This window comes from Phyllostomus hastatus, unplaced genomic scaffold, assembly GCF_019186645.2.
Source record: "Phyllostomus hastatus isolate PE091 unplaced genomic scaffold, TTU_PhHast_1.1 phas_scaffold_12, whole genome shotgun sequence".
NCBI lineage: Eukaryota > Metazoa > Chordata > Mammalia > Chiroptera > Phyllostomidae > Phyllostomus > Phyllostomus hastatus.
Genome location: NW_025334007.1, coordinates 12,920,474 through 12,943,610, shown reverse-complemented (window position 1 = coordinate 12,943,610; position 23,137 = coordinate 12,920,474). Strand labels below are relative to the sequence as shown.

The 23,137-nt window shown below is 37.2% G+C and overlaps 1 protein-coding gene and 1 pseudogene across 3 annotated transcripts in view; one reads left to right on the top strand and one right to left on the bottom strand.

Annotated features, from left to right (window-relative positions):
• Positions 1-5,883: 5,883 nt before the first annotated feature.
• Positions 5,884-23,137, bottom strand: part of SCML2 (Scm polycomb group protein like 2) — a 71,277-nt gene continuing 54,023 nt past the window's right edge. For 2 of the 3 annotated variants that reach the window (XM_045856146.1, XM_045856147.1), the window contains 6 exons: positions 20,087-20,290; positions 19,007-19,189; positions 13,023-13,136; positions 12,111-12,353; positions 8,849-9,000; positions 5,884-7,556 (listed from right to left, as the gene is read on the bottom strand). In XM_045856146.1, coding sequence (XP_045712102.1) covers positions 7,416-7,556; positions 8,849-9,000; positions 12,111-12,353; positions 13,023-13,136; positions 19,007-19,189; positions 20,087-20,290 — 1,037 coding nt within the window. In that variant the 3' untranslated portion in view covers positions 5,884-7,415. The remainder of the gene's footprint in view (positions 7,557-8,848; positions 9,001-12,110; positions 12,354-13,022; positions 13,137-19,006; positions 19,190-20,086; positions 20,291-23,137) is intronic. The other variant, XM_045856148.1, reaches the window with a different exon arrangement.
• Positions 16,456-17,002, top strand: LOC123830138 (annotated as a pseudogene).

Sequence of the window (23,137 nt, the reverse complement as noted above, 5' to 3'; positions counted from 1 at the left end):
AAGTGCAAGGGTTTCACAGGGAATCTCTGGCACTGGCTTCAGCTTCCTTCATGACCGAAGTGGGTGCATCCCAAGGTGACACCCAGAGGCCTGGCAAAACCCACATCTGCCTTCTGCTGATGCCCAGAGGTGTGTCTTGAGCAGCCAGCAGTGGAAAATTACCTTCCTCCCTCCCCAACTTGTGGTAGAATTGAACCCACCCTACCGTAAGGCAGAGTGGGAAATGCTGCTTCCAGGCTGTGTGTCTCTAAGCACAGGGGGACAACTTGGAAGGGCTGGGGTGGTCCCAACTGTCACTACCACCCAGGGCGTCAGAACACTTTACATTAGTCAATCCATACCTTAAATGTCAAAGAGCCTAACATCTCTCGTCTTATATAAATCTAACTTGCGACGTGCTCAATGTGCTCTCCGTGGAGAGCACACATGGGCTTAATTAAGCTCTTAGTTCTTCGGCCGAAGAGCAGACCACAGAATGACTGAAAGAAATATCATGACACTCACCACTCAGTCACTGGGAGCTGATGCACATGTTGTATCACAGGCAGCCCAAGGCTCTCCTTTCTGTGAATGTGGAATCACCTCCATGAGTTCTAACAGCTTGAGGGAAGGAGTGGGGCCCCATATGTATTAAGGATATCCCTTCTGGGATGATAGTGCCCCTAAAGCCAGGGAAGGGAGACCCATACCACCGGAGTTGCCTCTAGTGTGTGGGACACCTGGGCAAGCTCCAGATGAGTCGCACTCAGTGGGGACAAGTGCTCTCAAAGCTCAGTTCCATGAAGCTGCTCAACATGATGGGGGAGGCCGGAATGGAGCAGAAATAACTGTCCGCTGTGCATTCTAAAGGTGGGCCCTGGTTTGCATGTTTTCTTCCCTAGAGCTCCCCTCCCCCATTCCCAGAATCAGCCTCAGAGGATTTAGAGATACAAGCAAGTCCCAGGATCACAAGTAGAAACAGTCCCCATAATGTAATCGCACTTCATCTCCTCAGCCAACTGTGAGTACAATCCCTTCTGCAGCTTGCAAAAGCAGCACTTTCCCTCCTAATTGCATTGATTGTTCCCAGTTGTGATGGTGAATTTTTAATTTCTAATACCACAGAAGGACATGGATTTTTCATGCTTATAGAGAGGCCAGCTTTAGAAAACTGGGAAATCCTTCTCTAAAACACATCCTATAAGATACTCCATCCATCCAAAATCACACATATGAAAGCAAATTCCTGATGTGCCCAGATTCTGCTTGCTACAGCATGTCCAGGGATGGACTGAAAGGCAAAACTAGAGGAAAGATTATTTTTAAAGCCTGGCAAGTTCATACAATCTCACCTATAAGAGGAATCTAATGAACAAAATAGAACCCAGGCATGGAAACATTGAACAGACTGAAAATGACCAGAAGGGAGGAGGGAATAAGGGTGGAAAGAAGGGGAAGGGACTAGACAAAGAACATGTATGAGTGACCCATGGACATGGACAACAGTGTGGGAATTGACTATGGGAGATGGGTGGAGGAAGGCAAAGGGGGAAAAACTTGGACAACTGGAATAGAATAACAATAAAAAATAGTTTTAAAAAAGACCATTAAAACTCACATTTCTGGTCAAGGTGGTGGCATAGGCAGACATGGCTCACCACTTCGCACAACCACATCAAAGTTACAATTAAAATATAGAAACACCATCACTCAGAGCCATCAGAAATAGGGTGAATGACGTCTGACAACTACAGAATTAAAGAAACAACATCTATCCAGACTGGTAGGAGGAGGGCAAATGTGAGACAGGCTTGTCCCTCATCCACTTGTGCTGGATGAAAATTCAGGAGGGATATCTCGGGAAGGAAGAGTTCTAGCCCCACACCAGTCCCCCCATCCCAGGGTTCCAGTGCCAGGAAGATAAGTCCCCATAACTTCTGGCAGCAAAAACCAGCAGGGACTGAGTCAGTGGAAGAAACTTCTGGGGTCCCCAAGCAGTTCCTCTTAAACAACACACACACACGGACTCACCTATCCAGGCACACTCGCTCTGAGCTCCAGCACCAGAGTAACAGCTTGAAAGGCACCAGTGGTGTACAGGGACAAACTGAAGTGTCTGGCATCAAGGTGTGCAGAGGCTGTTGTCCCTTTTGCAAACTTTCCCCCACAGAGGCAGCAGGCTGATACCATATCTGAGACTCCATCAACCCGGCTTAGATTCTTTGACCTGCCTTGGGGATCCCAAGACTCTGGCCCATGCAATTTACAGGCCCACTCAAGTTGCTTTTCTATACAAATGACTGGTCTTGGCTCCTGCTTCACTACTTCCTAAATCCTCTCAAGCAAGCAATAGCTGGCCTCAGTGAGTTCCAGGCTCGACATTAGCAGTAGCCAGCCTAAATTCATAGCTTGGCTTCACCTGGGAATCTCCAATCCCAGCACAAGTAGCAGTTATCTCAGATTGCTTTACAGCTCAGGCAGCATGTCCCCGGGCAAAACACAGGTGGGGGCTGACCTTGGCCTGCACTGCCTGGAAATCCCAGGGCCTGGGCACACAGTGGACAGCTACAGATCACATAGGAGCACCACCACCTGCCCCTGCACAGCTGATCCTCCAGGGAGGGTGCAGGTTGGTGACCTATGGCCACAGCCAATTCTTGCAGGTGACTGGTCTGGGTAAATCCTTCCTATTGATCTTCTAACAGCAACCAAGGCTCAACTACAAGGGAAGGGTGCACTCAGCCTCTATGAAGGAAGCACCTCAAGTACCCACCTTGGGTAATAGGGGAGTGTCACTGGACCTTACAGGACACCCACTACTACATTAGGCCATGCTACCAAAACACGGAGTCAAAGCAGCTCTACCTAATATATAGAAACAAACACAGGGAGGCTGCCAAAATGGGAAGAAAGAAACATGGCCCAAATGAACAGATCAAAACTCCAGAAAAAAAGAGCTAAACAAAAACGGAGATAAGTAATCTAATCTATCAGATGCAGAGCTCAAAACACTGGTTATAAGGACGCTCAAGAAACTTAGTGAAGACCTCAACAACATAAAAAAGATCCACTCAGAAGTGAAGGATACACTAATTGAAATAAAGAACCATTTACAGGCAAACAACAGTAGACTGGATGAAGCTGAGAATCAAATCCATGATTTGGAACATAAGGAAGCAAAAAACAACCAATCAGAACAAGGAGAAAAAAGAATAAAAAATAAATGAGGACAGTATAAACAGCCTCTGGGACTTCAAGAGGTGAAACATTCGCTCATAGGAGTGCCAGAAGGAGAAGAGAAAGAGCAAGAAATTGGAAATTTGAAAAAAATAATGAAAGAAAACTTCCCTAATTTGGTGAAGGAAACAGACATGCAAGTCCAGGAAACAGAGACTCCCAAGCAAGATGGATGCAAAGAGGCCCACTCCAAGACACATCATAATTATAATACCAAAGGTGAAAGATAATGAGGGAATCTTAAGAACAGCAAGAGAAAAGAAGATAGTTAGTTACCTATAGGGGAGTACCCATAAGACTGTCACTGGACGTTTCAAGAGAAAGTTTGCAGGCTAGAAGGGGCTGGCAAGAAATATTCAAAGTCAGGAAAAGCAGGGACCTACCGCCAAGATTGCTCTACCCAGCAGAGAGATCATTTAGAATTGAAAGGCAGGTAAAGAACTTCCCAGACAAGAAAAAGCTAAAGGAGTTCATCATCATCAAATCATTGTTGTATGAAATGTTAAAGGGGCTTCTTTAAGAAAAAGATCAAAACTATGCATAATAAAATGGTAAAAAATACAAATCAATCAATAATTGAATCTAAAAAACAAACTAAGCAAACAAGAACAGAGACAGAATCATGGATACAGAGAGCATTTTGATGGTTGCGTGATGGGAGGGGGTGTGGGGGCATTGGTGAAGAGGTGAGGGGATTAAGTATAAATAAGTAGTTACAGAATACCCATGGAGCCCTAGCTGGTGTGGCTCAGTGGTTGAGTGCCAGCCTGCAGATCAAGGAGTCATGGGTCCAATTCCCAGGCTAGGGCACATGCCTTCATTGCAGGCCAGGTTTCCAGTGGGTGGCACATGAGGGGCAACCACACATTGATGGTTCTCTCCCTTTCTCCCTCCCTTCCCCTCTATAAAAAATAAATAAATAAAATCTTTTTAAAAATAGCCACAGGGATGTAAAGTATAATACAGGAAATGGAGTAGCCAAAGAACTTATAGGCATGACCCCACAGGCATGAATGATGTGGAGGAATTGCCTGAGGGAGTGAGGGGGTGCTGGGTGGAGGGGGGATAAAGGGAGAAAAATCAGGACAACTGTAATAGCATAATCAATAAAAATGCAATTTAAAAAAAGATAGACTTTTTAATGGGAAAAAACTCATAACAAAAGTGGTAACATATATATATATATAAAAAAAAAAGCCTGGCAAGTTCACAGGAGGCTAATATAACATGGTATCCTCTACACTAATAATTTACAAACCCTCAGTGAAGAACAAGTAGTTCTGAATCACCCAACTTTCAGACAGCAAATGGCCACCCCATGCCAGTCACTTGGGCATCATCCCTGGAGTGTTATGGCCATGACTCCTCCAGTGAACTATGGGACAGGCTGCTGAGAAGCAACAGCGGGAAGTTGCTGGGTTCCCAGGCGCTGAGCAGCGGCTGAGGTCAGATACAGAAGGTCACAACCCTGAGGCTCTAAGACCTTCCCACTGCGTAAGGTAGGAGAGCTGAAGGCAGAGGGGCAGTATGGCTTCTGGCCCTGGCGGTAAAGGAGCAGCCAGAATTGCCAGCCAGACATATGAACTCAGATGGGATGATATCTGGGGGCACTGGCATTTTTTTTAAATTTTAATAGTTGTTCAAATACAGTTTTCTGTCCTTTACTCCAATCCCAGCCCACCCACCCATTCCTCCCCACCTCCCTCCCATTTCCACCTCCCCTAGTTTTTGTCCATGTGTCCTTTATATGTTCCTTTAAACCCTTCCCATTCTCCCTGAAATTCCCTCCCCTCTCCCCTCTGGTCACTATCAGTCTGTTCTCTATTTTCAGTGTCTTTGGCTATATTTTGCATGTTTGTTTTGTTGTTTAGGATCCTGTAAAGGTGAGATCATATGGTATTTGTCTTTCACTGCCTGGTTTATTTTGCTTAGCATGATGCTTTCCAGCTCCATCCATGCTGTCACAAAGGGTAGGAGGTCCTTCTTTCTTTCCGCTGCATAGAATTCCATTGTGTAAATGTACCATAGTTTTTTGATCCATTCATTTGTTGATGGGCACCTAGGCTGCTTCCAGCACTTGGCTATTGTAAATTGTGCTGCTATGAAATTGGGGTGCATAGGTTCTTTTGGACTGGTGTTTCAGAGTTCTTAGGATACAATCCCAGCAGTGGAATTGCTGGGTCAAAAGGCAGATCCATTTTTAGTTTTCTGAGGAAATTCCATACTGTTTTCCACAGTGGCTGCACCAGTCTACAGTCCCACCAACAATGCACTAGGGTCCCCTTTTCTCCACAACCTCTCCAACACTTGTTGCTTGTTGCTTTGTTTATGATGGCCATTCTGACTGGTGTGAAGTGGCATTTTCTAGCATGCTCACTTCATCAACAACATTGCAAGTAACAGAAGTTTTGAGCAGATAAAGCTCACTGATTTAACTTCTCACTGTTCCCCTGGGGTCTCGTTGAAGGTCCCCACAAGAGACCAGCCTTTGCTCCTAGGAATCTGTTCACCCACAGAATGAGGTAAAGTGTTAAAACTCAAGTATTTGGACATATAAAACCACGAACCTCTTAGAGCACTTCTTTTTCAATATAACCAACTCATACATAAATGTAATGAGGTAAAAGCAAATCACATCTGAGGCTTTGACACTAGTTTTTTGCAATTATTGAACTTTATTATATTTTAAAATCTGAGAACTGTAAAAACAGTATTTGTATAAACACCTGAGGACTGTTAACTGGACATAGCATCTTCACTCAAACAATTTGAGGGAAGACCAAGTTTAAATTAGAATTTTATCTTATAACACAAAAAGAAAAACATAGGTGAAACCACCCTTTAAATACTTGCATTCTTGTATAAAGCACATTTGGTTTTCTAAAAATAAAATGTACATTCTTGTCCCTGGTGTATATTTTATTGGCATTTTCAACAAGTGGCTAATACTTTTAGCACAGATTCTCATAGCTTATAAACAGTATTCCAAAGTTATACAAAGTAATAACAATAAAACATATAAGACCATCTCCCCTTGAAAGTTCTACTTTAAAGGTTAAGCCCAAAATAAGTCAGAATCGATGCATCGTCCAAAATTTAGCTGTATAAATGGCTCAGAACTAAGCAATTAACTAGAAACATTGCATAGGACAGAGAATTTCCCTGTATGGAGACCAATCTATGAATTGTTCCTTATCCCCTGAAAACTAAGTTGAGAGGTACTAGTGACAGCAAATGATGCACATATTTTTTTTCACTGAATAAAAACGTATTCTTATATAAATAGCTTATCATTACCTCTGTGGCAGTGTAAAGTGCCATATTAAATTCAAAAAGAACAGATTTACTTCTTTGTATACCTATAGGTATAGAATAATATATAAATATGGTATAATATCCATATGAAGAATAAACACAGACGACAAAATATATATCTTTGAAAAATGTGGGCACAGTTGTCTTCAAATAGAGATGTGAGAAATGAATGCCTGAAGTTTTAAAATGTTTGTTGAAAAAATTAACCAGATTCCATCCAAACTACTGTTGTAGTTAATATCTCCTGCATAAAACAACTATTCTGTCTAGCCTGTAACTGTTTGAAATTTATCAAAAACTGTAAGAATACTTTATGAAAGTTTGTTTTTTCTTTAAATATGAACAAATACAACATACAGAGAAATAACAAAAGAAAAATAAGTTATATGGCTATTCCCTTTCTGGAAACTGGTAGAACACAAACAGAACACTGATATTACAGACATAAAATAAATGAGAAAGAGATGATATCTCCAGTTGTATCTTTAAATTCTAAGGAAAATGTCTCATGGAGTTTATTAAAGAACTTGTCAAACCCTGACACTTTTCCCTTTGGGATTTAGCTGTTTTGGTTCTATATATAAACCTTAATCAAAATCAAAGGTGTTTCTGTGTTACCTACATGAAGTACACTTGTAAACTGCATGATAAAACAATAAACTGTAAATTAATAAAAAGACATAAAGAAGTGCCAATTTGAATATACTAATACCAACACATTAAATGGTATATAAAGAAGTAGATTGGATTGTAATGTAGCTCTGCAATTCTACATATAACAATCTTTTTAGGAACTGTCTAAAAACCTAAAACCACTAAGAGAATAAAAATACTTTTAGATTAATAAGTTATCAACAAAACTGAGAATTATGTCTAATCTAAACTTATACATTTTTATAATTGTATCTCCCTTCTTTAAGTTTTTCAATGTAGTAACACAACTTCAGAGCTGGCCCCAACTTCAGCCCCATATACTTCATTATAACATCACTGTGGAGTAGCAGCAGAGCCTTCCCATCAATTTCCTACAGAGAGAAAGAAGTTATAATTAATAATGCTTTCATATTTTATCCAAAGTTATTTATATATAAGAACATGTAAAAGACAGCAGCTGTACATTCCCTATATATATTCTCTGAATGCACATTTATTTCCTGAAAATTATTTAAAATATAATTTATATAGTGAAGTATCATTTGATGATTTTTAAATTCACTTCAAAGTTTAAGAAAAAAGAAATTTAACCCAGTATCTTTAAAAAATGGCCTAAGCATAAACTAATTTTAAATACTGTACGTTGAATAAAACACTACATTATCTATGACAAAGGGTGAAAAACTGTTAAGTGGTAGAAATGAATTTTAGATGGTCATTAACTTTCTTAGAAAGGCTGGGAATATGAGTACATCAGCATCAATGTAAACTGTAAATGTGCTAGACAGTGTTGTGTTTATGGTGAAAACTCATCAGTTGTCTGAAGCTAATTAATTAGATGCTAAAACCAATGATTAATTTTCTTGCAATACTGAAAAGGATACACCAGATATTTGGTCACAAATATGATTTATTAAAAAATATTATAAGCCCTGGCTGGCGTAGCTCAGTGGATTGAGCGCAGGCTGGGAACCAAAGTGTCCCAGGTTCAATTCCCAGCCAGGGTACATTCCTGGGATGCAGGCCATAACCCCCAGCAACTGCACATTGATGTTTCTCTCTCTCTCTGTCTCCCTCCCTTCCCTCCCTAAAAATAAATAAATAAAATCTTAAAAAAATATTATAAACATATTACTTAAAAGATATAAGGTATCCTCCTAAAATTCTTTATTTCCTTAATTAACCAATTTATGTCACAGAAGCATATTATTTGGTACTCATGAGTTCTTAGTTAAAATAAAGCTGCACTTAATCTTATACATTCGCTTAATTCATTGGCTTTTAACAAGGAGGACACCCTATTACAGTCTGTGATCACCCCCTCCTATTCATGGTCCTGGGCCAAGCAGGGAGTAGGTGGGGAGGAGGATCCTTATAGCTGTCATTACAAAGGAGAAGATACCTGAGAGTGAGTGACCAGGCTGAATCATCTTCTCTTGAGAACCAGACAACTTGTAGGATTTTAGGTACTTGGGTACCCATTTAAAGCACAGATCCAACCTCTACCACTTAAGGATCTAATTTTGAGCAAAGCAACCTTTTCTCACATAAAGAAAGATCAGTTGATAGGGTTCCCCCACCATCCACACTAATCGACATCCAACTGAACAGCATGCACAGAGGTCATTCAAAGGCAGGAAAACCGGATCAAAAGATACATTACATGCTGCCTGAAGAGGTCTGCGAGGGGGCCTGAAATCCTAGGATCTTTATGTCTCATAAACTGGATGACTTCATCCACACACCAAGTTGAAGGGTCCTTAGAGAAGTCTTGTTTCAGGACACTGGGGTCAGGTACAGCTATATAACCTGGAGCTTCAATGGAGGGGAAAAAAAGACATTTCATACTTGACCTGATCATTATTTTGAAAGAAAGAGATGTCAGGTAGGGAGTGTTGGTCTCATTCCTGGAACCATTTGTTAAGTAGCCCAGCAAGGACACAGGACTCCAAGTATAAAATCCAGTAAAAGCTTACATGAAGATGGCGTGAGGATGGGTACCCATGAGTGTCCCATCTGACTGCCCACCAACAACAAAAGCAGCTTCAGAAGTTACCAGAAAGTTTCAAACATTGTAAAACAGACTGAACAACCCAAGGTCTCTTTGGCCACAAACAAATACAGCAAAAGATCTGTTATTTCAGTTAATTAGGTCCATCTAAGCTAACCTATTACTCTCTAAGTACTCAAGTGAATTTCTCTCAATCTCTCTCCTCTTGGTCTGTGTAGATTAATTTTACTAGCTAAATACAATGGAAATTCCCCAAATTTAATAATTGCTTAAATTTATTCACTTTAATCAATGAATTTCAAAAACCTATTATCTTTGAGATCCAAATTATTTACTAAATCTCTTCCATGTATTCAATATGGACATTGTAAACATTATTTTATCTTTAAATTCTTGCCTCACAAAACTCAAATGTTTATCTGAATTTTGAAGAAAACAAGTTTATTTTCTGATCAGCTAGGTCAGAAATAACTTTAATATTATATTGAGTACCTCTTTCAAGTTTAAATAATTGCACAATAATAGGTATTTTGGTTGAAGTTATATATGTTGAAAAAATGCATAACTGAGACATAAAACAACTGAAGTGTTCATACCTCAGAAAGTTTTAGCTGTGATGTTCACTAAGTTGTGCTGTGTCTAGACAAGTATTCATTTGCTCAAGTAGAGCACTCAACTCTCTATAGTGTGTGATAACAGAAGTGAGTTTTATAATTTGCTAGGAAGATTTATATTGTGTTTCTAACCAAGAACTGTCAATGCAAATTTGATCTTTTTTGCATGAATTAGCCAAAAGTGTACCTTTTCTTTCCTATTGTTTGGGCTCTGTCCATTTAAGCAACATTCTGAGTATTTACCAAGGGAAGGGGCAAAGAAAAACAGAAGATATTAAAAAACTGACGATGGTCAATTTGTGTATATTATAATTTTATTTTTCTTTTTAATATCATAACTTTGATGTGAAATAAAAACTCTTTACTAAAATATATCTTCCTATTCCATTTGTCAGAGATAAAAATGTTGGTCATATCTACGAAGACATGCTACTGGGCTGAATCAACTGAAGTAAAAATTATGATGGTATAGACCATGCCATACCTAAGACATTCTAATAATTTACACAGAATGGTCTTCTTCAACTCAAGAAAGACTCAATTCAACATAAACTTACTGGCAAAGTGACTCATACCACTAAATTATGTTTTGTGGTATTTCTAGTTTCTGTCATCAGATTCTGGTCTAGTTAGATCTTTTTTTCCCCATTTATAATTTACTAGCTCTTCCAGTCTTTCAAAGTGATAAAGGAGTTTCAATGATCTTACATGGTGAATAGGTCAATAGGTGAACTTATAACGTATTGAACAAATGTCTAGATTGAATTAGATAAACTATTTGTACAGTTTTTCAGACTGTTGGTGATGTGAGACAGTTTTCCAACCAGGTGATCTAGTAGTTCACAGGGAGGATACAGTTATGTCTTTTTTTTCTTGTCTATTTCTGTTTTGTTTGTTCATTTATTTTGCTTTTTATATTCCACATGTAAGTGAAATCATACAGTATTTGTCTTTCTCTGACTTGTTTCACTTAGCATAATACCCTCTGGGTCCATCCATGTTATTGCAAATGGTAAGGCCACATTCTTTTTTATGGCTGAGTAATAACCCATTGCATCTGTAAATTTGAATAACATATAACTTGTTTTACAGATTACTACAGAGAAACTATAAAATATGATTTCTGTTATAAAACTGTAATATTATATTAAAAATAAAACAACTATAAAAGCATCTATTTTAATCTACTATGGAAAAATATTTAATTGATCTCATATCTTAAAAACAATAAGAGAAGGTTGTAAACATTACATTAGTGTTATTCAAGTAATTACATCAAACAAACTGTGTAAAAAATAGTCAAAGTCCAGTCATGCTTTTCTCCTGAATGGCTTTGTCTTATATATACTAGGAAATCACTAATTATTTCCAAAATAAAGTGAAGGTTATTTGTTTTTATCCCTAATAATGTTATTGAATTTCTTTCCTATAATAAAAATCAACAATTTGTTTCATTCAAATAATGGGGCAGGACAGGAGTTTGTGTGAACATCATCAGCAATCAAGAGTGGACTCAGCTTTAAGTAACAGTTCCAATACCTTAAAGAAAAGAATAGTAGTGACACCTCTAGACAGTTTCCAAGTGAAATGCTTACCTATTTCTCTGGAGAGGTGAGCAGCACAGAAGTTAAAAAGTACCGCCCTGGATGGGGCCAAGAGTGCCTGGGTTCAATCAAGCACAGGCCCAGCTACTTTCACTTCAGTCAAGTGACTTCTCAGATTTTTCACCTAAAAATGTTTACCAGCACCTCCATCTCAAAGAATTATTATAAAGGTGTAATGTACAAGGCTATGTAAAATATTATTTGCCCAGCACATAATGTCAGATAGCGATGAAGATAATGATGACTTTTATTACTATTAAGTAACTACTATTAAATAATGTTATTGTTATTCTTTCCACTCCCAGTCTTCTCAAGCCCCAATACAGGCTACTTTGGCATGGTAGTGTCAGGAACACATGTGGAAGTCAGATAGTCAACATTAGAGGTAACCTTTTAGAGCCTTTTATACTAAGAAGGCCTGTCTTCAAAAGTTCATGTTCTGTGAAAAAATACCTAAAAATTCAGAGTATACTAGTCCTTCTATCTTCAGACCCTCTACAAACCACATCACTCTAAAGCAGAGGCAATCTATACAGAGGCAATCAGCATTATAGTGGCTTGGCTCTGAGAGTGATAACCCTAATTTCCTCAATTTGGCACTTTCTCCAATGTGATACATTCCTAGGGATGTTAGTAGGCATGGAAACCTTAAGGGGAAAAACAAACACATTGATTGAAAATCACTTTTAAATATACCTTCTCTGTTCTGCATCTGGAATTCATGGGGACCACTCATGGTAGAGAATGGATCCACTACTGCTGAACTTGAGGAGCCTGGCACACTTTGATAAAAATTCTTAGAGACTGTGGTATCAGTGCTCATTGGAGCTCTGTTTTCAGGATTACAATACTTTTCTGGATCTAGTGGTGAGTCCTCATGCTCTATAGGAAGGTACTCCTCTGGGGATGTGCTATTTGCCTCAGAAGAAAAGAGTTCTTCTGAAAGAAAAAAGACAAAGGTGATTTATCTTGAACAGTCACATACAGTTCAAATACTATGAAAAGGTCAAAATTTTCCTAATTTTTAACAATTCACTTAAGCCATGCTATACTGAACCACAAACCTTTAACAAGAAGTATATGTCCATCCCCTTCTTGGTGTTTATAGTAATAGACACTGTCCTGATATCCAAATTTATTCTATGACATCACCTACAGTTCCCATGGCAACTATCCCATGACACTTTTTCTACCAAGGCTGTGAACACCTCACTAAAGCATTCATCTTTAGAGATGCCATTCCTTACAACTATTTGTTATATTATGATCACACAGTCGGTTTCTAACATTTGCACACTACTTGGGCACTTAAAACTTTCACTGGAAAAAGGTACTGGATTTTTCTATTCCTCTATCAGCTTTTAGCAATATAAAGCTAAATGAAAAAATTTGACTGCAATGGTTTGTTTTTTAATCTAAGGAGAAACAACAATTGTGCCCTTCTGAAGAAAGTGAATTGCTCAACAAAGCTACCAAAATAGTAGCCTGATTGCCAAAATGATTTAGGCAAATATACCCCCCTACCTCCAACTCTACCACCCAAGAGGATATGTAAGTGGTAGAGAATGACTTTTCTTCCCAATCCTGTGACATGTAAATACTATTTACCTTCAGAGGAAACCATCTCTGTTTTGGGGACCTTAAGAGCAAGAGGAGCCACATCAGATACAGGTTGCTCAGAAGGTCGTTTGGTGGTTTGTTTTTCAGCTACTTCTTCTTTCACTGTTTTCAAAACAAGTGTCTGTTATAATTAAGATACTCTAGTATTTTCATATCATCAGTATAAGACACTTTTGTTTTAAATCATTTTCCAATGGCTTCATCAACAATGTATCAATTATTCTATTGTTTATGAATAACATGTTCATTTCATCCTATTAAATATTTCAGTGATATCATATTCAAGAGTTTAAAGTATTATGTCCAGGCTTTATTTTATTCTAGGGCCATCACATATATCCAAAGATGTCAGGAGGCAGTGAGGAAACCAGTATAATATGTCTAAAATGGCCTGGGTAATTTGTTCCCATGAGCAATAAAAGTTAAGAACTCAGAGTAGTTAAGGATAAGGATACAATGAACACTGCCATTTTATAGGCAACAATCCTGGCCTAGGGCTATTATTGCAACAACTCTCCTGCTTATTTATCATTCAACCAAATGCATTTCTAGCTAAAGGACCACTCCTTTAAGGCATGATCCTGAAAGTTAAAAAATTCAAATTATCAATTACACTCTAAATATTAATCAATACCTAATTTAACCACCAACTAAAAAGAAAAATAAAGTATAATAGAAATCTAAAAAATCTGATACTAGACCTCAAAAGAGAAGAAAAAAAATGAAATGAGAAAGTACCAAAGTCAAACTTCATCTAGTTCAAAATGGCTGGGGGCCAAGGCATGCCTCTCAAAATCATATGATGAGCAACCTTTAACCATCAAGTTACTGATCAACTACTAACAACTCTAAGAGAGCTCTTACCACTTGATTTTATTTTTAATCATGGACTATAAAAACAACAGGCAAAGCATATTTTGGTGAATGCCAAATATTTCTACAGTTAGGATATTTAAATTCAAAGGAAAGAAGTAATTGACTTTTTCAAAACCATTTAATGACACAGAAAACATGAATACAAAAGTATAGTTTTCTATAGATATGTGTTTACCTCAGGATCTTAGCAAGATCAGAAAAAGTCTTTACTTATATTTTACTTGTAATATTCTAATGCTTTTTGTATGAAAATTTTTTGAAGCTGGTGTATGGTCTACTCTCTGGTGCTGATACAAACATAAAAATTGACTCCTGATTTCTGTTTCTGGGTATTATAGTAAACTGAGGTATGAAATTGTTCCAGCAGAGATAACTAAGAAAAAAACAGATAATTTTAAAAGTACTTGAAAAAGTCATCATAGAGAGGCACTTCCAGAAGACTGATTAATGACTTCTGAAAATCCACTCCTTCATAAAAATAATGAAAACACTGGCAAAATCAAAATTTTTTAAAACTCTAGACATTAACCAAAGGATTACAACAATCCAAAAAGCATTTACTCACCAAAAAAATGGCCGAACCTCAGGAAGAACAGCAAATTATATGACATTTTAGCTTCCTAATACCATCCCCCCTTCATCCCAGTTTTGCAGCTGCCTTGCAAACAAACACCTTTGCAACTATAATAGCTATGAAAACCAGTAGCCTAGCAATTGCTGGAGAGGGCACAATGGGTTTGGAGCTCTCCAAAAGCCCTAGTCCCAAAGAACTGTCACTATTTGAACTAATCTTGCAGATAACTAAAAATCTCTCATCTCAAGGCTCGTTTTATTTGACCTGAATCAGAGCCTGCTCTGTACGAACAGAATATCTCCAAGCCATTGGTAAAAAAAAAAAAATTGGCAATTGTTTAATATTACAGCTGCCTAAAGCAGCAGCACCAGTTGGGGCTGATAAGAAGCTAACCAAAAAGCTTGAAAGGAAAAACTGAAGAATGAGATGTCCATTAGGATGAGAAGCACCAAGATATTCCTGGGAATCCAGATGGCATTATGCACACTCAGCAAAGTATAGAGAAGGCCCAAATCTTTCATTTCTTGCTGACCTTCAGACTCTGCACAAAGATTTTTAAACTGCCTCCTGGGAGTTTGAAGGTAAGACCCAATACACACCAAACTTCTTGGCAAAGGCTGGGAGACATACCAGTTTTAGACATTTAAGGAAATAACCTGTCCAATCATTAGCTGACCACTAAGCTAACTGAGAAGACTTCAGTAGTCATACATGACAAAATTAGCTCAGGGAAAGCCATTAAATTAATCCAGGAAAGTCACTAAACAAACAAATAGTATCAGCAACAACAACAAACCCTAGGGATGGTGAAGAAATCTAATTATCAGAGCTACTGTATTATATCATTTCAAAATGCCGTTTTCAATTAAAACTTTAGGAGACATGCAAAGATAGGAAAATACGGCCCATACATAGGGGAAAAGACAGTCAATAGAAACTGCCTCTGAGAAAACCCAGACACTGGACTTACTGAAGACTTTAAATAAGCTATTTTGTATATGTTCAAAAAACTTTACAAAAATCATGTCTAAATAATTAAAGAAAAGGTGCTCAGTGAATTGAGTGCCAGCCTGCAAACCAAAGGGTCACTGGTTCAATTCCCAGTCAGAGCACATGCTGGCACTGCAGGCCAGGTCCCTGGTGGGGGTGTGAGAGAGGTAACTACATATTGATGTTTCTCTCCTTTTCTCCCTCCCTTCCCCTCTGTCTAAAAATAAATAAATATTTTCTAAAAAAGCCTTTTAAAACAGAATTAAAGAAAAGTATGAGAACACTGTCTCACCAAATAGAGACTATCAATAAAGAAATTTTAAAAAGAAGTGAGAGAAATTTGGGACTTAAAAAACTAAATAAATGAAATGAAAAAAATTTACTACAGGGGCTTAACAGCAGATTTTAACTAGTAGAAGAATCAGCAATTTTAAAGAAAGGTCAATTGAAATTATATAGTTTGAGGAACAGAAAGAAAAAAAGAATGAGGAAAAGTGAACAGATGTCAGAGACCTGTGGCATACCATCAATCATAACAAAATACACATAATGGGAGAGTCCCAGAAGGAGAAGAGAGAAAGGAGCAGAAAGAATATTTGAAAGTAATGGTTAAGAGCTTCCCAAATTTGATGGAAAACATTAATCTGTACATCTAAAATGCACAAAAATATCCAAATAGGATAAATTTAAATATATCCACACAGAAAAAACACAAACTATCAAAAGCAAAACACAGAATTTTGAAATCAACAAGAAAAATAATATCATCCTATACAAGGGAGTCTCAATAAGATAAGCAACTAACTACAAACTACAAAAGGAAGTAGGAGGACACATCCAAATCACTGAAACAAGAAGATGGTCAACCAAGAATTCTATATTCAGCAAAATTAACCTTTAAAAAATGAAGGACAAAGTAAGAAATTCTCCATAAACAAAAACTGAGACTCTTCCCATAGTGGTCTGAGGTGACCTCTAAAAATGGTTTGCTATTCACTTGACCCAGAAAACACCACAAAATCATGCAAATCAAGAGGTTCAAATCTTTGTGTTCACTTTAAGAACCCTTGTGAAACTGCTTAGGCCATCAAAGGCATACATATCCAAAAACCCACCAAAGATGTCACTTTACAAGAAGCAATGTATACCATCCCCATCATTACAATGGTAGAGCTGGCAGGTGAGTCCAGGCCTAACAGTGGGGCTGGACACAGGATTGGTGATGCAAAAAGAGTACTGAATTTTTGCTGCACATGCTTAAAAATGCCAAGAATAATGCTGACTTAAGAGGTTAGATGTAGATTCTCTGGTCACTGAGCATATCCATGTGTACAAAGCTCCCATGATGCCACACAGAACTTACAGAGCTCATGGACAGATTAACCCATACATAAACTCTCCCTGCCACATGGAGATGATCCTTACTGAAAGACAGCCAATTGTTCCTAAACCAGAAGAAGATGTTGCAAAGAAGAAAAATATATTCCAGAAGAAACTAAAGAAACAAAAACTTATGACCCAGGAGTAAACTCAGCATCAAATAAATGCTAATAGAAGCTTTTAAAAACAGAGAATTCCTCAATTGCAGAGTTACCCTACAAGAAATACTAAAGGGACTCCTTCAAGTTGAAATGAAAGGACACTAGACAGTACAGCAGTCTCCCCTTACCTGTTGGGAATATGTTCCAAGACCCCCAGTGGATGCCTGAAACTATGGATAGTATCAAACTCTATATATGATTTTTTTCCTGTATGTACATACCCATGATAAAATTTAATCTATGAATTAGGCACAGTAAAAAATTAACAATAACGTAATTAAAAAGAAGGGCTAATTAACCCTGGCTGGTGTGGCTCAGTGGACTGAGTGCTGGCCTGGAAACCAAAAGGTCACTGGTTCAATCCCCCGTCAGGGCACAAACCTGGGTTGTGGGCCAGGTTCCCAGTTGGAGGTGTGCGAGAGGAAACCAACTGATCATGTACCTCTTGCACATTGATGTTTCTTTCCCTCTCCTTCTCCCTCCCTTCCCATCTCTCTAAAAATAAATAAATGAATGGAATCTTAAAAAATTAGAACTATAACAACATACTATAATAAAACTTATATGGATGAGGTCTCTCTCTCTCTCTCTCTCTCTCTCTCTCTCTCTCTCTCTCTCTAAGTACCTTATTCTACTGTACTCACCCTTCTTCTTGTGATGATGTGAGATGGTACAATGTCTACATGATGGAGATTAAGTGAGCTGAATGATGTAGGCATTGTGACGTAGTGTTTGGTTACTATAAGGGTTAATTGAACACAAGCACTGTAATACCATGATGGTAGATCTAATAACCGAGGCAGTTACTAAATGCCTAATGAGCAGATAGTATATGCAGTGAGGTCACAGTGGACAAAGAGATAATTCGTGTCTGGGTGAGGCAGTGAGATTCTATCATGCTACTCAGAATGGTATGCGTGCAATTTAAAACTTAAGAATTGTCATTTCTGGAATTTTCCATTTAATAGTTTGGGACTGCAGTTGGTCATGGGTAACTGAAATGTGAATAAGGGCATTGTACTAATAATTTATAAAGTCACACATAAGTAAAGATACCTTCAACTACTATATAAAGTAAAACATCTGTTGTGCCAAAACAAAACCAAAAATTAGTTCAAAACAGATCAATGACCTAAAGAGAATAGCTATAAAATTCTTAGGACACAAAATAGAAGTAAATCTTTGTGAACTTGTATTAAAGCAATATTTTCTTAGATATGACACCAAAAGCACAAGAAACAAAAGTAAAAATAGAAAAATTAGACTTTATCAAAATTAAACACTTTTGTGCCTCAAAGGACAAACATCAAGAAAGTGAAAAGACAACCTACAGAATGGGAGAAAATACAGGGTGGGGCAAAAGTAGGTTTACAGTTGTGAGTACGTAAAGCACAGTTTGTTGTTTTATTATTATTATTATTATTATTATTATTATTATTATTATTATTATTATTATTATATAATTGTATTATTTTTCCATAGGAACAACTATAAATCTACTTTTGCACCTTCCTGTATATGTAAACCATGTATCTGATATGGAATTTGTATCCAGGATATATACAGAATTCTTTGTATATTATACTTATGTGTGACAAGTATAAATATATAATAAATACAAATATATATTTCTATATAATAAAAATTAAAGAACCCAATTTAAAATGGGCAAAGTATTTGAATAGATTATTTCTCCAAAGATATACAAATAGCCAATAAGCACACAAAAAGATGTTCAACATGCAAATCAAACCACAATGAAATATTTTTCAGGTTTTGATTCTCAAGTTTATCATAAATACAGTAAGAAATTACTTTCTCACTTTGAATGAACAAAAACAAATATATATTATGCATGTCTAATTATCATTGTAGATAAAATGTTAATTCTGAGGACACAAGGAAAAACTGAATTAAACAAGGTTCTTGAGTTAATTATAAAATGTAACAAAGAACAGAAGCACAGTATAAAATTTTACATTTTCTCTTACCTATTTTATTTTTGTCATCTTCTTCAGTACTATGAATATTACCTCTGTAAGCACTAAAAGGCTGACTACTCAAAAGGTTATCACACTGCAGGCTGTGGCACAAGTTTTCAAGAAAGCGAAGAGCAAATGATGCACTGTTCACTGAAGGGAGCTGAATGAAATGAGTTTCCCCATCAAAGAAGGCTATTGAAAGAAAGATGTCAAAGTTACATCATAGAAAGATAAGAACAACAATAATTATCAAACAAGCCACCAACTTAGGAAATGTAATATAACTCTAATTTATAGGGTTTTGTAATTTATAAAGGAATAATCTTAAATTTTAAAAGTTCTTCTCAAAACACAACTGCCTGTATTTGTAAAATCATTCTCATTTTAAAATATTCATAAAGCAAATAACAGAAACCCACTGATCTATAACAATACTTCCTACTATTTCAAACATTCCATGGGCACAAATGTTGTAGTATCTGATCACATAATCATGAAAGCTGTATAATTATCTCTTAATCACTTCTTGAGTCACATTTTTATTTAGAGCTTCTTATATGTCTGTTTTCTAAATAAAATTTATTATCAACCAAGGTACTCTGTATACAGTGAGCTTAATAAAGCATGTAAAAGAAAAATAATATGTACCTTTTATTTCAACTTACAGTATCACTCTGACATTGTGTATTTTAAAAGCAAAGTTAAACATTCCAGCCCTGCCTGGGTAGTTCACTTGGTTAGAACATTGTCCTGATACACCAAGTGTTGTGGGTTTGATCCCCAATCAGGGCACATACGCAAAGCAACCAATGAATGCATAAATAAGTGGAACAACAAATTGATGTTTTTTTTCTCTCTCTCTAATCAATAAATTAAAAAAGTTTTTTTTTAAAGTGAGGTTAAACATTACAAACTGGATTAAAAGTCAGTAAACATATAACATAAATATTCTATTAGATCAATATAATAAATATTCTGATATTATGAGCAGTTAATAGACTAGAAATATAAAATAACCTACACACTATAAAGTGTTTGTATTCTAATCAAATTAGGAAAAAAGCTGAATAAAAAAGTAGATGAGCATACCAGTTATCACTTCTCCGTCATGGTTATCTGTCTTAAGGAGTCCAAAAACCGTCTTACTTTCAATGGCACAATCCACACAGGCCTGCACAGTCCGCCGGAGCACCACATTCACAGGGCCTGGGCCAAAGTGGTCAGGCAACTGCTGGATTTTATTGTGATCCAGGTGAGGGCCGCAGTCTCCATGTTTATTTATATAGACACAGACTTGAGGGGGAAATGTGTTTATAGATATAACAAACAATGAAATTAGTTTAAAAAACAAATATTACATAATCAATTACTATATCTAACTAGCCACACTTCACTCAAGAGAACCTAAACACAGTTAATATCAATGATCGTATTCTACCTAAAAATATGTATCAAAATATATTTTTACATCTGTGCAAAGATATCAAACCTAGAAAAAAAGAATCCAAATGCTTATTCAGTTTTCGGAATTGTGCCCAAACTGACCATAATAAAAACTTAAAACAATTCATCACATATTCATACATTATATTAAGTGATATAAAGATAAATATTTTCATCTTTTAACTATACACATAGTATAGACATGTTTTTTAAAACTGGTCACATTAGAATAGAGAGCCCAGAAATAAACCCATGCCTAATATGGTCAATTAATCTATGGCAAAAGAGGTAAGAACATACAATGTGGTAAAGACAGTCTACTTAATAAATGACGTTAAGAAAACTGGACAGTACAAAAAATAAAAAATAGACCACTTTCTTACACCATATACAAGAATAAAATAAAAATGGATTAAAGACTGCAATGTAAGACATAAAACCATAAAACTCCTAGAAGAAAACATAAGCAGTAAACCCTCTGACATTGCTCTTAGTAATATTTTTTTCTGATATATCTCCTCAAACAAGGGAAACAAAAAATAAATAAACAAATGGGGCTACATCAAACTAAAGTTTTCGCACAGCACAAGAAAACCTACTGAATGGGAAAAGATATTTGCTAATGACACATTCAAAAACAGGTTAATATCCAAAATTTAAAGCACCTTACACAGTGATGTCAGAGGAATGGCAACATGAAAGATCCCCTTGGTCTGCCCTTGAAGTTTCAACAATTTAAATAGCTATAACTCAACAAAGGACTCCCTGCTCAATGCACAAACATGTCTGAGAGATTCACTCATTGAGACATCTAAAAGTAGGCAAGTGAGAGTGAACCAGGGAGGCGAGAAGAAGAGCTGAGAGGAGCCACAGACACAGCCCTGCAGCCAGGAGCTCACTGCAGGTCTCAACCCAGAGAAAGGAGGAATCAGACTGTGGCTGGCACTCACAGGAGGAGCAAAGAGATTTAATGAACATTCCTGCAGGAGTGGGCAGTGTGAGCTGCAGATGAGTCCACCAACCTGGACAGCAACAAAGCACAAAGGTGCAGCCACAACTGTCTGGCAATCAGCACTGCACAGAGAAACAAAGCTATGGAGCCTGGTCACATTCCCTTGCCTCCCCTCACCCTTTGTGTGGGGTTGCAGAGCACATTATCTGCAAACCTGAGAACTGGTACTACAGCAACTTTTTCCCTGTGCAAAGAGTACACTTTGTGACTAATCCCAAGGTCAGGTGAAGGCAGAGGGGGAACATTGCAGAGGTCTGATGGTCACCATTGCTGGGAAGGCAAATCAACAAAGGAGGCAGCCAAGTTCCCCGAGTTCACTCCACCTTCATACATTGGAGACTGCACTGTCAGCAACATCTGGCTGCAGAGGACAGCACTGGAATTTCACGGAATCCATCACCCACTGCATTCCCCTGAAGGGTTGTTTTCCTGATACCAGGGCAACCAGATCACAAGGAAGGAGACTACCTTCCCAGAGAACACAGGCCATTTTCCATCACCTGGCAGAAATGTAAAAAGCCAGAGGAGTGCAAGAGAGTTAAACAAACAAACAAACACAAAAAAACTTGTGATTCAGTGCCACCTACTGCAAAAAAAAAGGGGGGCTTTTTGTCAAAATACTTAGGGCAGCAATTTTCAAACTTTTTTATCTCATTCATGGCACACATAAACTAATTACAAAAATTCTTTGGCACACCAAAAATGTATTTTTTGCTACTCTAACAGAAAACTACATATAATTTTTGATTCATTCACAACATATGGCTACTGTTGTGTTGGCTGTTGTCATTTTTTTTATTTGAAAATCTAAGGGAAGTCAGTGCCCCTGACTAAATATACAGGTCTTGCATGTTTTAAAAATTCTTGTGGCACAGCAGTGTGCCTGCCATGGTACACCAGTTGAAAATCACTCTACTAGAGAAGTGAATCCATACATAGATGCCTAGACAGAAAAGGAATCCATCAAATACCATGAATAACCAAATTAAACAGGCAGCTCAAAGAGAATATAAAAAATCTCCAGAAATATGTGATTTAAATGAGAATTTAAGATTACAGTTCTGAAAAAACTCATCATGCTCATCATGATGCAAGAAAACACAGCTAGGCAGTTTAATAAATTCAGAAATAAAATCAATGAACAAGTACATTACCAAAGAGATTGAAACTTTATACAAAGGAATCCAAAATACTAACTCAAAAAGATATAGGCATCCCTATGTTCATTGCAGCATTATTTATAATAGCCAAGATATGGAAACAATCTAAATGTCCATCAACAGACAACTGGATAAAGAAGATGTGATAAATATATACAATGGAATACTATTCTTCCATTAAAAAAAGAATGAAACCTTACCATGGTACAAAATGGATGGACCTACAGGGTACTAATTCCAAGTGAAATAAGTCCAACAGAGAGAGACAAATCCTGTATGATCTCAGTTATATGTGGAATTGAAGGAAGAAACAAATGAACAAATAAAATTGAACAGACTCATAGATACACAGAACAAACTGATGGTTACCAGATGGAAGGAGAATTTGGAGGCTGGGTGGAAAAGGTGAAGGGTTTAAGAAATACAAAATAGTCACAGGTATATAAAGTACAGCATAGGCAATATAGTCAGTAATATTGTAATAACTAAGTATTGGTGCCAGGCAGGGACTAGGTTTACTGGGAG